The sequence below is a fragment of the Lotus japonicus genome, chromosome 1, assembly GCF_012489685.1.
Source record: "Lotus japonicus ecotype B-129 chromosome 1, LjGifu_v1.2".
Lineage (NCBI taxonomy): Eukaryota > Viridiplantae > Streptophyta > Magnoliopsida > Fabales > Fabaceae > Lotus > Lotus japonicus.
The window spans coordinates 114014925-114030552 of NC_080041.1; the positions used below are offsets into that span (position 1 = coordinate 114014925).

The 15628-nt window shown below is 40.2% G+C and overlaps 1 protein-coding gene across 2 annotated transcripts in view; it reads right to left on the minus strand.

Annotated features, from left to right (window-relative positions):
* The window catches only part of LOC130729471 (E3 ubiquitin-protein ligase BRE1-like 1), a 41884-nt gene that overhangs the window by 4461 nt on the left and 21795 nt on the right, over positions 1-15628 (minus strand). For both annotated transcript variants that reach the window (XR_009016003.1, XM_057581249.1), the window contains exons 12-14: positions 11552-11628; positions 10253-10447; positions 2515-2587 (exon numbers count right to left, since the gene is read on the minus strand). Coding sequence is in view for 1 of the 2 variants with exons in the window: in XM_057581249.1 (XP_057437232.1) it covers positions 2515-2587; positions 10253-10447; positions 11552-11628 (345 nt within the window). In the remaining variant the exon portion in view is untranslated. The remainder of the gene's footprint in view (positions 1-2514; positions 2588-10252; positions 10448-11551; positions 11629-15628) is intronic.

Below are 15628 nucleotides of genomic sequence, written 5' to 3' on the forward strand. Positions count from 1 at the left end.
ACTTCAAAGCACAAAAGGAAATCATTCTATTTTTTATTATCTACTTTGCATAAAAGCTATGGATGACTTGTTTACCAGCATTGGAGATCCTATCACCTTCAGAGAACAGTTAGAAGTTATGCATTGGGGTTAACCTTCAGAGTTTGAACCATTGGTCACATAAAGAAGTGGCAAGTCTTAAATGTTTCAGTTGGAAGAGATGATATGCTTAATGCCACCACATGAGGGTAGAATTGAGATAAATAAGAACTGTTTGCTGAAAGTACCGCAATGAATCTAACACAACAACAACCCTCATCACGAGCTCGAGCTCAGGTCAGTCAGTATTCTACTAAGTTTCTGCAGCCATTTCCTCATAGCAATTCTCAGGAAGCAAGAGCCAGTCCTCTCAGAGGAGAGGCAGACACTTTGGAAGAAGCTGGGATAACGTTCAGTGCCAGGTTGGTGATGCTGTGAACTGTTATCATAGGTTCTAATAGATTGATGAATATTCAGCAAAAAGAAGCATTCCCACTGATTGATTTTTCATAGAATGATCACGAGATACATTTATAGACTGCAGCTATGTTTAACCCATAGCTAAGGTCTAACAGCTTTGACAGCTGGAACAACTAATCATAACTACCTGTAACAAACTATATATTTTGCAACAGTTTACAAAAGCTATAATCGATACTATGCAACTAGTGAAGGGGAGTGCTACAGTCCCTTCACCATACCGATTCTCGGCACGGTGGGGAAGAAAGCAGTGTTGGCCATGACTTCCGAAAAAAATTAGGCTCTATAGATTTGTGAGAATCAAGAGAAAATTATAACTCACTAATTAATTTTTCAAATAATGATTACAAGATAAATATCCATAGATGGTAGCTATGCTAAGCTACCCATAGCTAAGGTCTAAGAGCTTTGACAGCTGGAACAACTAACCAAAACTAACTGTAACAGACTATACTATTTTGATCCTACACTGGCTGCAACAGTTTTACAAAGTTTTGATCATCTATTGTTTGCCACAGCTTTACAAAGGCTGTGATCCTATGCAACTAGGTGTATGCTAACTTGCAAACTCCAATAGATTCAACCCTTGCTACAGCCATCAGGATGTTCCTCCACAGCAGTTCAACAAGAATTTTAAGTAATTTCCTAATGAAACGGCACCACAGCATTGCTGCTCCTACCTGGCACAGCCCCAGCAGTCATGACGTGCTGTTTTAGCATCATCATTCCTATTCTACCAGCAACACCCCCTTCAACATCATCTTCCACTATTTCTTTCCAATGGGCTTTTATGACCGACTCCACAGCTCCTTCACAAGAGTCTCATAGTTGGTTTGTAGATTCCTATGCAAACCATCATGTGAAAAGTGATCCTCAACACTTATGGAATCAATCAGTGCAAGATGGCAAGGAGCAAATACTAGTTGTCAATGATCAGGGTCTGCCAGTCCACTCAATTGGTTCCACTTTCTTCTCCTCACCTTTTAATTCTACACTAATACTGTACTAACAGAATCTTCCCCTAGTTCCTTTTTTCACTAAAAAGTCCTATTAGTGTCAGCAAGTTCGCCAATGATACTTTGATTAGTCTAAATTTCATCCTACGAATGTTTTGTTAAATCTGAGGGCACTGACCAGATTTTGCTTGAAGCGCCATCATGGGCCTTTTGTGTCTTCCAATAGAACTTAACATCTGCCCAAGTTAAGACTTCTGCTGATCACTCATCTTCTGTTGTTTCTTCTAAGTCTTGTAATATAGTAATTGAATGAATGTACCTAGCTCACTGTAAATACTCACTCCACAGACAGTCACCAACTCTTACTTTTTAGTTCCTATACCTTATGGCCAATAGGTTAGGCCATCCTAGTTGGAATGAACAGGAGCTTGTTTCCAAACTTAAAAATCTCAAACCTATGAATAAAAATACTTCTGATTTTAGTGTATATTCTTGGATGGGTAATCCATCATATACCTTTTCATCAGTTTATTAGGATTAAGTTATTGTGAAGGTATCTTCTATTAGAAGTTGACCTTAGAATCATGAATACTATGAACAGGTGATATTCAGTGTAATCTACAGCACACCACATCTCAGCTCTGCTGCCTCTGATGTGAAGTCCGGCACCTCAAATGTCAACGCCGACAGGTAGAAGAACCACTCTTCTCTCAACCTTCCGCTTGCACTTAGGTGTATCCTGCAGCTACTCTCAACTTGCTTGCTAGTTACCCTGGCTCTCTCTTCACGATACTGTTGGCACCCCTGGTTTCACTGCTAGTTTTAGCCAAATCAACACCAGATCTGAGATGCTGGGTTTAACGACATTGTCTACAGTCATTTTGAGCTGCTTTTGACCTCATGGGCTTCCAGAAATTTTCATAACATTCAATTATTTTGTTATAAAACTAAAAAGACCTACAATAGCAGGTTAAATATAGTGGTGCGACGGAAGTGGTCCACCATATAACAGCCCATGCGGAAAAATACAATTGCATTCCACCAGTATAAGAAATCAAACCTCTATTTCGGATAAGAAAGCTTCATTTTCTTCATTTTTAGATCTCAAGACATCCGACAATTTTAACATCTCCCTGAAATAGCAAAACGCCTTGGATTGAAGTTAACCATCACTAAATAGTATAGCACAAACTAAGGGCATACAATAGCAAACAGATGAAGGACTGAAACTCTGAAAGGTAGTTTCATGAGCTTGCTTCAACTACTTTCACATGACACGTGCCCACTGACATAAAGAATAAGTAAATTCACCCAACAACTGAAAGAAAAACTGAAGTATCATAACATCAAACCCCAAGGACACAAACCTTAGTAGGCACACAACAGCATAATTAAAATACTACACTTTTCTTTGCTTACAAATATCAAAATAATTAATAAATGCAAAATCAAATTGGAGTATTTACAGAAGAATGATAAACTTGGTTTCAGTAATCGGGATGAGAATGGGATGAGTCTAGGGGTGCACATGGGTTGGGTTGGATGGATTTATAGGCTAATCAGGATCCGAACCAATCAAAATTGTTTGGGTTGGGTTGGGTTGGATTTTGCATTTTTCACCTTCGCACCCGAACCAATCCAATCCGACGATCTTCGGGTTGGTTCGGATGGGTTGATTGGATCACTATATTAAAATAATAATAAATCTGGAATATTAAAAAAATATATTAAAACTTCCAAAAAAAACTAGAAAAAACTGTTAAATACGGTATAGTACCAAATAGCATAAAAAAGACACAAAAACATTGTACTAAATAGCATGAAATAGTAGTACATAAATAACATAAAGCCAAATACCATGAAAAACAACTGCAGCAATGAAATCAAGTTAATCGAATGACATGACACTTGGAATTTAAATGTCTCCATTCTCCGACATCCCAAATAAAATTGTAACAAAAAGTGAAGAATGTGAAAAGTGAAACTGTGAAATAAAATAAGGGTTATAGAATATACATGTATGTTAGGTAAAACTATTAAAAATATATATTAAATAATATATTATTATTGTATGTTTGGATTTCGGGTTGGATTGGGTGGATTGTTATTAAATCCGATATCCGATCCGAAGTTGATTGGATTGTTAGAAGTCCCACATTGGCTAGAGATAAGGCCAATCAAGTGTTTATAAGGGTTGTGCAAACCTCAACTCTTGAGCTAGCTTTTGTGGTTGAGTATAGGCCTCCCAATTTCTAATATGGTATCAGAGCCTATCCTAGATCCATTTGTTGTTTGTTGTGGAGACTTCCCATATTCGGGGCACCCGTTGTTGTTGATCCCACGTTCCAGTCTGTTCAATCCTGGACGTGAGGGGGTGTGTTAGAAGTCCCACATTGGCTAGAGATAAGGCCAATCAAGTGTTTATAAGGGTTGTGCAAACCTCAACTCTTGAGCTAGCTTTTGTGGTTGAGTATAGGCCTCCCAATTTCTAATATGGATCATAATAAAATCCGTCGTATTGACCCGTTTGCCCAATCCAACCCGCATTTTTGTCATTGGATTGGGTTGGATCGGGCGGGTTCATTGGATCTACCCGACCCATGTGCACCATGTCCCGAGAAGTTCATACAGAAGAAGATTGATAAAAGATGAGTTCATGGTTGTTAAATAACAACTCAAAACCATAGAAATAGCAACTGAATGAATAATATTAGAGTACACTATGTAACGTGTAAGAGAAGCTACTGTTAGTTAGCTTGCTGACTGTGTATGCAGTCAGTTATAGGGTTAGTTAGTGTTAGCTGTCATAGTTAGTTATGCTGAGCTGTCATAACAGCTGTCATAACAAAATCAGTTAGATAGTTAGTTATGCTGAGCTGTCATAACAGCTGTCATAACAGAATCAGTTAGGATTGTTAGCTTGATCAACAAGCTAAGTGCTCTTCTATAAATACTGATGTAATCTCTTGAATCTGTAGCTTTTACAAATCAATGTTAATCAGTTTTCTCATTTACAGTTTTCAACATGGTATCAGAGCTGGTCTGATCCAAGCCATGACTTCCGCTTCCAAAAAAAAAAAAAAAAAAAAAAAAAAAAACGAAAAAAAAAAAGTAAAAATCCGAGAAAAAAAAAAAAAAAAAAGCAAAAATGGCAGTCCCATTTGCGCAAGCCAAGGCCTCAGACTCAGACGAAGGAGCACAAGTCCAAGGAACTCCGATGCTCCCGCTAGAGTACTAGCCCAGACAAAGAAAGTCGAAAGGCAGACTCAGACGAAGGAGCACAAGTCCGACGACCACTGATGTTCCCGCTGGAGTGCAAGGCACAGGCAAAAAAAAAAATGGAGTCCCAATTGAGGGGGAGTAATAGAGATAATGAAGTGGTAACTCAAAGAAGTCCCACATTGCCAAGATTAGCAAGTGCACAAGTGCATATATAATAAAGAACACACACACCCATTGCCTTAAGCCTAAGGTTTTGTGGTGTTGTGTGGTTCTAACTAAGGATTTCTAACATGGTATCAAGAGCAGGGTACGATCCTTGAGGTCTCTCTTCTCAAATTTTTCTTCTTCATTTTCTTCACCATGGCTGAAGAAGCTCCTGAGATTCCGATTCCCGTTCCAGTTGCAGTGGCTCAACCACAGTTGAGTTCCTCAACTCTTGTTCACAAGCTTTCACTGAAGCTTGATGATACGAATTTCCTTTCATGGAAGCAGCATGTGGAAGGGATCGTTCGTACGCATCGATTGCAGAGTTATCTTGCTCGTCCTGAGATTCCACCACGATTTCTCAGTGAAGAAGATCGTGTGAATGCAGTGGAGAATCCTGCATATCAAATCTGGGAGCAGCAAGACTCTGCTCTGTTCACGTGGTTACTCTCGTCTCTTTCGCCATCGGTGCTTCCTACGGTGGTGAACTGTTCTCAGTCGTGGCAAGTGTGGGAGGCAGTGCTCGATTTCTTCCAAGCACACTCTCTCGCACAGTCAACGCAATTGCGATCTGAAATTCGATCCATCTCCAAGGGATCGAAGTCATGTTCCGAGTATCTCAAACGTATCAAGTCGATCGTTAATGCGTTGATCACTATTGGAGATCCAATCTCCTATCGTGAACAATTGGAAGCAATTTTTGATGGTTTGCCAGAGGATTACAGTCATCTCCAAACGATTGTCTATAATCGTGAAACACCGAGTTCAATCTCGCAGATCGAAGCAATGATTATCGCGCATGAAGCGCGGCTAGATCGCGCTCGATCTCGTCAGGTTACTGCGAATCCTCCATCGGCGCTGCTGACGCAGGCTTCGCCGCCGCCAGCGACGCAACCTCCATCGTCGGCGCCGTCGCCGGTGCCTTCTGAGGCAAATTATGCTTCCAGTTCCGTCGATTCTTCCTATGAGGAGCGCTCCTTTGATGAGCGCGGTGATGAGCGCAGTGGTTTCTCTGATTCGCGTGGTCGTGGTGGTTATAATGGACGTGGCGGAGGCAACAACTCTCGCGGTGGCTACAATGGACGTGGCGGAGGCAGAGGCAACAATCGCAGTGTGCAATGTCAGATCTGCAAGAAGTATGGTCATGATGCCAGTATCTGCTATCATCGTGCATCTTCCACTCCTTCTATTGGCATGTCTGGCATGAACTCAGGCTATGGAATGCAATTTCCTAATTTCCCTATGGTTCCTATGCCTCAGTTTGGTTTCTCTCCTTACTGTGGTTCTCCTCAATTTGGAAATCCAACTCAGTTTGGACAACAACAATACTCTGGACCTGGTTCCTCTTTTCCAGGATTTCCTTTTGGTCCTCAGCAGTTTGGTTTTCATCCTTTTGCTGGTACACCTTGGAATACTTCATCCTCTTCTCAGTTCACAAGTGTAGGGCACAGACCTGGAAATTACAATGCAAGACCACCTCAAGCTATGATCACAGGTTCATCACAAGCAGGAGGCTCTTCTGCCTCAGCAAATCTGAGCACTTGGTTCCCTGATTCTGGTGCAACTCACCATGTGACTAATGATGCATCAGTTGTCTCAGATAGTGTTTCTCTTGCTGGTAATGATCACATCTTCATGGGGAATGGACAAGGTTTGCCAATCCTCTCTATAGGATCTGCTTCCTTTCCCTCTCCCTATCATACTAACACCACACTCACTCTCAAAAATCTGCTTTTAGTTCCTGATATAACCAAAAATCTGGTTAGTGTGAGTAAATTTGCAAGAGATAATAATGTTTACTTTGAGTTTCACTCCTCTTTTTGTGTTGTGAAATGTCAGGTCACATCTAGGGTTCTTCTTAAAGGTCATGTTGGTCCAGATGGCTTGTATGTCTTTGAAGGCATGCACACTCCTTCTCTTTCCAAGAGATCTTCTGTTCAAGTTCCAAGTTCCTTGCCTCCAGTTGCTGTTTCAGATTCAGTTTCTGCCTTGTCAGCTGTTTTCCCTAGTTCTACTATTCCTAGTTCTAGTAATAAATCATCTACTATTGTATGCCCAACCTCTTATGGTTTATGGCATTCTAGACTAGGACATCCTCATCATGAGGCTTTGCATTCAGCTCTCAATAGTTGTAATATTCCAGTACCTAATAGAGCAAAATTTACAGTTTGTTCAGCTTGTTGTCTCTCTAAATCACATAGACTACCTTCTCATTCTTCTAGTACTGTTTATCATTCTCCTTTGGAACTTGTGTTTGCTGATTTATGGGGACCAGCTTCCATTGAGTCCTCTTGTGGATTTTCATACTTTCTTACTTGTGTTGATGCCTATTCTCGCTTTACTTGGATTTTTCCCATTAAGAAGAAGTCTGATACATGTTCTGTTTTCCTTCAGTTTCAAGCCATGGTTGAGTTAAAATTCAGTTTAAAACTTAAATCAGTTCAAACTGATAATGGAACAGAATTTAAGCCTTTAACACCCTATTTCACTAAGTTAGGGATTGTTCATAGGCTTACTTGTCCCTACACACATCATCAAAATGGTAGTGTAGAGCGCAAGCATCGCCATATAATTGAAACAGGTCTTTCCTTGCTAGCACATGCTCATTTGCCATATCAGTTTTGGGATCATGCTTTCCTTGCAGCTGTGTTTCTCATCAACAGATTGCCTACCTCAGTTTTGGGCAATGTTAGTCCTTACTTTAAGCTCTTCAAGGTGCAACCTGATTATAAGCTTCTCAAGGTCTTTGGCTGTGCTTGTTATCCACATCTCAGACCATATACTCACTCCAAGTTGTCTTTGAGATCCAAGCTTTGTGTGTTTATTGGATACTCTTCTACACATCAGGGTTACAAGTGCATGGACAATGAAGGCAAGATATACATCTCCAAGGATGTCATTTTTGATGAGTTTACATACCCCTATCATGCACTGTTTAATCCTAATGAGAGTGCAACTTCTGGACAAGGATTGTCTTCTGTTATTCCTCTCATACCTGCTGCTGCACACATTCAGCAACCTAATACTGCTGCTGCTATTTCTGCACCTTCTCCTGAGCACAATGCAGACAGTGTTTCTTCTGTCCAGCAGCAGCCCATGCATTCTCCCTTGCCCTCAGCTTCTTCTGGTTCAGCAGCCCAAGGACATCAGTCATCTACATCTTCTTCTGCTGGTTCTGTTCCTCAACCAGTTGGGAATGTTCACCCTATGCAGACAAGGGCCAAGTCTGGCATTGTCATGCCTAGATTGTTCCCCACCTTGCTTCTTACTCAGGCAGAACCAACAACTACCAAACAGGCTCTTAAGGATCCCAAATGGCAAACTGCAATGCAGGCAGAATATGATGCTTTGATGGCTAATGGTACCTGGACTTTAGTCCCTCTTCCTAAGGATAGGAAGCCTATTGGATGCAAATGGGTATTTAGAATTAAAGAGAATGCAGATGGAACCATTAATAGGTATAAAGCTAGGCTTGTTGCCAAAGGATATCATCAAGTTAAAGGCTTTGACTATTCAGAAACATTTTCACCAGTGGTCAAACCTATTACAATCAGACTTATTCTCACTTTGGCCATCACCAAGCAGTGGCATATTCACCAATTAGATGTGAATAATGCCTTTCTTAATGGAGCTCTCCAAGAGGAGGTTTATATGACTCAACCTACTGGTTTTCAGAATTCAGATACTACACTTGTGTGCAAGCTACACAAAGCTCTCTATGGCCTCAAACAGGCCCCTAGAGCATGGTTTGAAAGGTTAAAGTCAGCCTTAGTTAAGTATGGGTTCACACCTAGCAAGTGTGATCCATCCTTGTTTACTTTTTACATAAAAGGTTCAGTCATATACATTCTTGTTTATGTGGATGATATCATCATTACTGGCAATTCTCTGCCTTTGGTACAGCAAGTAGTGCAGAATCTTGACTCTGAATTTTCTCTGAAGCAACTGGGTCAGCTTGATTATTTTCTTGGAGTTCAGGTTCATCACTTGAAAGATAGGTCCTTGCTTTTAACTCAAACCAAGTACATACATGATTTACTTGAAAGAGCTGAAATGGGGGAAGCAAAGGGTATTTCTACTCCTATGATTGGTGGTGCCAAGTTGAGCAAGTATGGGTCTGATTATTTTGCAGATCCAACCTTGTACAGGTCCATTGTTGGTGCCCTGCAGTATGCTACTCTCACAAGGCCAGAAATCAGTTTTGCTGTGAATAAAGTTTGCCAGTTTCTTAGCCAGCCCTTAGAAGATCATTGGAAGGCTGTCAAACGTATTTTAAGGTATCTTAAGGGTACTATTCATCATGGTCTTCACCTCAATCCTTGTTCCTTGTCCTCTACAGTTCCTCTTGTTGCATTTTGTGATGCTGATTGGGGTTCTGACCCTGATGACAGAAGGTCCACCTCAGGATCTTGTGTGTTTTTTGGTCCTAACTTGGTGTCTTGGAGTTCCAAAAAGCAGACCTTAGTTGCTAGGTCCAGTACTGAGGCTGAATACAGGAGCCTTGCCAATACTTCTGCTGAGTTACTTTGGATACAATCTTTGTTGCAAGAGCTCAAGGTCCCCTTTTCTTCTCCTAGAGTTTTCTGTGACAACATGGGGGCTGTGGCTTTAACACACAACCCTGTTCTGCACACCAGAACAAAGCATATGGAGCTTGATATCTTTTTTGTCAGGGAAAAGGTGCTGAATGGCTCTCTCTTTGTTCACCATATTCCTTCTGAAGACCAGCTTGCAGATATTTTTACCAAGGCTCTTTCTCCAACCCGGTTTGAGCTTCTTCGTTCCAAACTCCATGTGGCTGAGAAAATCCTTTCCTCACCACCTTGAGTTTGAGGGGGTCTATTAGAGTACACTATGTAACGTGTAAGAGAAGCTACTGTTAGTTAGCTTGCTGACTGTGTATGCAGTCAGTTATAGGGTTAGTTAGTGTTAGCTGTCATAGTTAGTTATGCTGAGCTGTCATAACAGCTGTCATAACAAAATCAGTTAGATAGTTAGTTATGCTGAGCTGTCATAACAGCTGTCATAACAGAATCAGTTAGGATTGTTAGCTTGATCAACAAGCTAAGTGCTCTTCTATAAATACTGATGTAATCTCTTGAATCTGTAGCTTTTACAAATCAATGTTAATCAGTTTTCTCATTTACAGTTTTCAACAAATAAAAGACTATTGATGAACGAACCTTAGTTATAATTGATAAAGAAAACAAAAGCAAGAGGAAGGAAGACAAAAAAAAACACCTTTGCAGTAAAAAAAAATCATCAAAGATCCAGAGCTAAATAAAATAGATAATGTGTCTTAAGGCTTGCGTATGAAAGATGCAGATCAGGTTAGAGTACTTTCAACAAGCAACATCAAACTAGAGGTCGACCTTTTAGAATCTTCCAACTTCTTTCTCATGTCTGCTATCTCAGCTTCAGCAGCAGCAAGATTTTGTTGAGATCTGGCCTCTGCTTCATTAGCCATCTTAACTCGAAGTTCCAAGTTGTGTTCATCAAGAGATGATTTCAAACTTTGAACATGTGCCCATGCTCTGTATTCTGCATCCCTTGCTTCCATGACATCCCTGCAGACCCAAATCCCTATTAGTGTTCCACATATCATTTTTCGTTCATTTTAGGACCTAGCAAAGCAACTACCCAAACAAGGACCAGATGAGGCACAACTCCGAATCGTTAATGAGACACAATTCCAAATATTGACCAGAGGTAAAGCTTATATGTCTTCATTAAAAGTTTTATCAATTATCATATAAAGTTCTTTAAGAGATTTTAATCAGATGGAAGTGGACATTGTGTTTCAATTCTGAGTGCAAGACTGTATATTTATTTCCAAGGAGTGTTGGAAAAAATGTAAATCAAATAATTATAGGCTAATCTTATGTTGTATATTATTATGTCTTAGGGTTAAAAATATTAGGGGTTTAGGTTTATTTTATTTCTATCTTTTAGTTTAAGGGTCTATCTTTTATTTTAGGAGTTTAACCTTTAAATTTGGTAGTCTATCTTTATTTCTTATTTGATAAAGTCTATTTTATCTTTGGTCTATATTTTAGTCTGTTTTATTATTTGAGTTGAGTCTGTGTGAGGCTAGTGTTATTTGCTTAGTAGGGTTAGTTTATTATAAATAGGAGTACCCTCTTTAGGTTAGAGTCAGGAATTGAGTAATTGAGTTTGTAACTAGGAGTATCCTTCTTTGGAATACTCACCCTTCTTGTTTATTTTTCGGTTTTAATATACAAAAACACCAAAAACATTCCTATTTCCTCTCCCTTATCTTATTGTTGGCTGTTAGGATTCAACAATCCTAACATTGTGCAGTTACGGAAATTAGGGAAACCATTGATCCTTGTATTTATGAAACTTACAATATGAATATATCATTCGCCAATGTGTATTTGAGACTCACTCATGTGTTATCTCGTTTTCTCTCTATCAAAAAATTCCCATATATCAAATTAGGACAGCATGCTTATGTATAACACTTTGCCTCTATGTTCCTTGGTTACTATTTCTTCACATACCAACCAAAAAAAAAATCAGTTTTTTCCATCACTCATTTGTTTCAAAAGGTAACATAAATTCTGAACGTTCTTTGCAATGTTAAGAAGAAAATATAAATTGGATCATTTCAAGAGGTCATGTGAATGCAAGAGAATTGAAACTCGGACCTTGAATCAATGGTCTCACGTCTAAACATTTCCCAAAACAACTTCAATTCCTTATCAGTCTGTCTCAAATCTTTAACCTGCATCACAAGCAAAGTGATAACATGGAAAGGAAATGAGGGAACAAAAAATCAACTCTAACTGCCTTCATACAAACCTAACTGGAAGCATTTATACGACTTTGCATACAGTAAATTGTCACAAAACTCATTCTTCCCAAAGCAGAAATTATAATTTAAGACATCCAGTGTAATAAAAAATAAAAAATCCCTACTTTTTATCCAAATAAATTTAAATGCCAGTAACGCATGATGGAAACAATAATGAGAATTAGCATAACCCTAGTTAACATATCACCCACTTCATTGATTTTGGTTTTATTTATAACTTTATACATAAACTGATAAGTATTAGAGTATAAGGCAGTTAAACTCAATGTTTGTTATGAGTTTGTTATAGTTAGTTGCGGTTAGTTGTTAACCCTGGTTAGCCAGCTGTCAACTCTAGTTAGTTCAGTTAGAATTATGGTTAGTCTAGATAGCTTGTTTAGCAAGCTACTCTCTCAAGTATAAATACTGAGACTCACTCTTGTAATCATACCTTTGATTCAATGATAATTTCTATTCAGTTTTTCAGTTTCTGCTTAGGTTTTCAACATGGTATCAAGAGCACGGTTAGATCCTTGTGATTTTCTTCTTCGATTCTTGTGATTTTCTTCTTCTTCTTCAGCCATGGATGAAATTCCAGCAAATCCAGGAGCACAGCACAGTGTTACCAATGGTTAAGCACACAAAATTTCGATCAAGCTTGATGATACGAATTTTCGTTCTTGACGCCAAATTGTTGAAGGCGTTGTTCGTTCTCATCGATTGCAGAGCTTTCTGGAAGATCCAGAAATTCCTCCTCGTTTTCTCTCTGAAGAAGATCGAGTGAGCGCTACTGAGAATCCAGCTTACACGAACTGGATTCAGCAAGATTCAGCGTTGTTTACATGGCTTCTTTCGTCTCTTTCTGACTCTGTTCTTCCTACTGTGGTGAATTGCAAGCAGTCCTGGGAGATTTGGGAGCAGATTCTCGAGTTCTTTCATGCGCAATCGACGCAGCTTCGAACGGAGTTACGCACAATCACCAAGGGCTCGAAGACTATCAGCGAGTATCTCAAGCGGATCAAGACGATTGTCAACGCTTTGGTTTCGATTGGAGATCCTGTTAGTCATCGCGAGCAACTGGAAGCCATTTTCGATGGACTTCCTGAAGAATTTTCTTCTGTTATGACTGTCATCTATAATCGCGATGATCCTTGTCCAATATCGCAAGTTGAAGGAATGACCATCGCTCATGAGGCTCGCATGGAGCGTGCGCGCAAGCGTCAGTTATCTGACACTCCGGTTTCAGCGCTTCTTACTCAAGTTGCTGCGCCGCATTCGTCGTCTTCTCCGGCGCCGACACCGACGGTGAACCTCACCACTGGTTCCGCCTCAGATTCTGAGTCGTCTTCTTCCTCGCAAGGTCAGCGCTATGAGGATCGCAAGTATGAGGATCGCGGTCGTCAAGGCTACGATGATTACTCCTATGATGATCGGAATCGTGGAGGCTACGATGGCCGCTCTAGTGGTCGCGGTGGTCGTTCTGGTAGAGGTCGCGGTGGTGGACGCAATGTCCAATGTCAGATCTGCAATAAGTGGGGCCATGATGCTAGCATCTGCTATCATCGTGGCAATGGCAATTCTTCTCCATCTGGCATGTCTGGGAAGCAATCTGCTTTCCCTGCTTCTCCTTATGCTATGGCAGCGCAATTTGGTGCTGCACTTCCACAGATGATGATTCCTCAGTTTGGCTTACCACCTTATTTTGGCATGTCTCAGTTTCCTTCACAGTATGGAGTTGTGCCTCAATTTCCTGGTCATGGATCTATGTTTGGTAGTGCATCTGGCATGTCTGGTTATGGAATGCCACATCCTCTGTACTCTGCACAGTTTTCAGGAGCTCATAGGCCTTCTCTTTCTCCTGCCAGGCCACCTCAGGCCATGCTCACTGGCCTCCCAGCTTCATCTTCTGGAGCATCAACTTCTGGAGCTTCTGATTTGAGCAATTGGTTTCCAGATTCTGGAGCTACACATCATGTGACCAATGATGCCTCAGTGGTCAATGACAGTGTTTCTTTGACTGGTAATGATCATGTTTACATGGGGAATGGCCAAGGTTTACCTATTCATTCTGTTGGTTCAGCTTCTTTTCTTTCTCCTTATAATGCACACACACAATTTATACTCAAACATCTTCTCCTTGTTCCCTCTATAACCAAGAATCTAGTTAGTGTTAGTAAGTTTGATAAAGATAATCATGTTTTCTTTGAATTTCATCCTTATCATTGTGTTGTGAAATCTCAGGCCACCTCTAAAGTGCTTCTTCGAGGGACTCTTGGACAAGATGGTTTATACTCCTTTGATAGCATGCATTCCTCCAATTTCTTCAAGGAACCTAAATCTGATGATGTAGCTCAAGCTTCTGTTTTCTCTACTTGTTTACCTGCTTCTACTTCTACTGTTTCTTCAATAAATTCCTTAGATACTACCACTGTAGTTCCTACTACTTATGATCTATGGCATGGTAGATTAGGGCATCCTCATCATGAGGCTTTACTTTCAGCACTATCTCATTGTAATATTCCCATACCTAATAAAACAAAGTTTTCAGTTTGTACTTCTTGTGGTTTGGCCAAGTCTCATAGACTACCTTCTACTTCTTCTCATACTACTTATACTGTTCCTTTAGAACTTATTTTTGCAGACTTATGGGGTCCTGCCTCAGTTGAGTCATCTTCTGGTTATACTTACTTCCTTACATGTGTTGATGCTTAAACTCGTTTTACATGGATTTATCCATTAAGAAAGAAATCTGAAACTTGTAGTGTTTTTGTTCAGTTTCAGAAAATGGTTGAATTGCAGTTTAATCTCAAACTAAAATCTGTTCAGACTGACAATGGCACAGAATTTAAACCTCTTACTTCTCATTTTGCTTCATTAGGGATTGTCCATAGGCTCACTTGTCCTCATACTCATCACCAAAATGGCACAGTAGAAAGGAAACATAGGCATATTGTTGAGACAGGTCTTTCTTTGTTAGCTGCAGCTCATATGCCATCTCAGTATTGGGATCATGCCTTCTTAACTGCAGTTTATCTTATCAATAGGCTTCCTACTTCTGTTCTAGGAAATGTTAGTCCATACTTTCTTCTCCACAAGACTCATCCAGATTACAAGTTTCTCAAAGTTTTTGGAAGTGCATGCTATCCATTTCTTAGACCATACAATCAGTCCAAGCTGTCTCTCAGGTCCAAGGAGTGTGTCTTTTTGGGATACTCTTCCTCTCACAAAGGGTATAAGTGCTTAGATGATGAGGGTAGGATTTTTGTTTCTAAGGATGTTCTTTTTAATGAATTTAGATTCCCTTATCCTGAGTTGTTTCCTACATCTTCCAGTTCTGTTTTGGATAAACAGGGACTTTCTTCTGTGATCCCTCTTTTTCAGACACCTCCTCTCACTACTCATATACAACCCTCTCCTATTCTTCCCTCTCCTCAACCTGTTACTCCTCAGTCTTCACCATTACCAGTTCAAGGGACAACTGTTCAACCTACTGCAGCATCATCTTCTGCACCTTCTGGTTCTGCAGCAGTACCTGCTGCTGTTCCTATTGTTACTGCTTCAACTAATGCTCACCCTATGCAGACCAGATCCAAGTCTGGTATTGTCATGCCAAGACAATTTCCTACTCCCTTGCTCACTCAAGTGGAGCCTACCACTACAAAGCAGGCCTTGAAGGATCCTAAATGGCTTGCAGCTATGCAAGCTGAGTATGATGCATTGCAGGCTAATAATACTTGGACCTTGGTTCCTCTTCCTTCTCATAGACAACCAATAGACTGCAAGTGGGTGTTTCGAATTAAAGAAAATGCTGATGGTTCTATTAACAGATACAAGGCTAGATTAGTAGCAAAGGGTTATCATCAAGTACAGGGTTTTGATTACTCAGAAACCTTCTCTCCTGTGGTGAAACCTATCACCATAAGGTTGATTC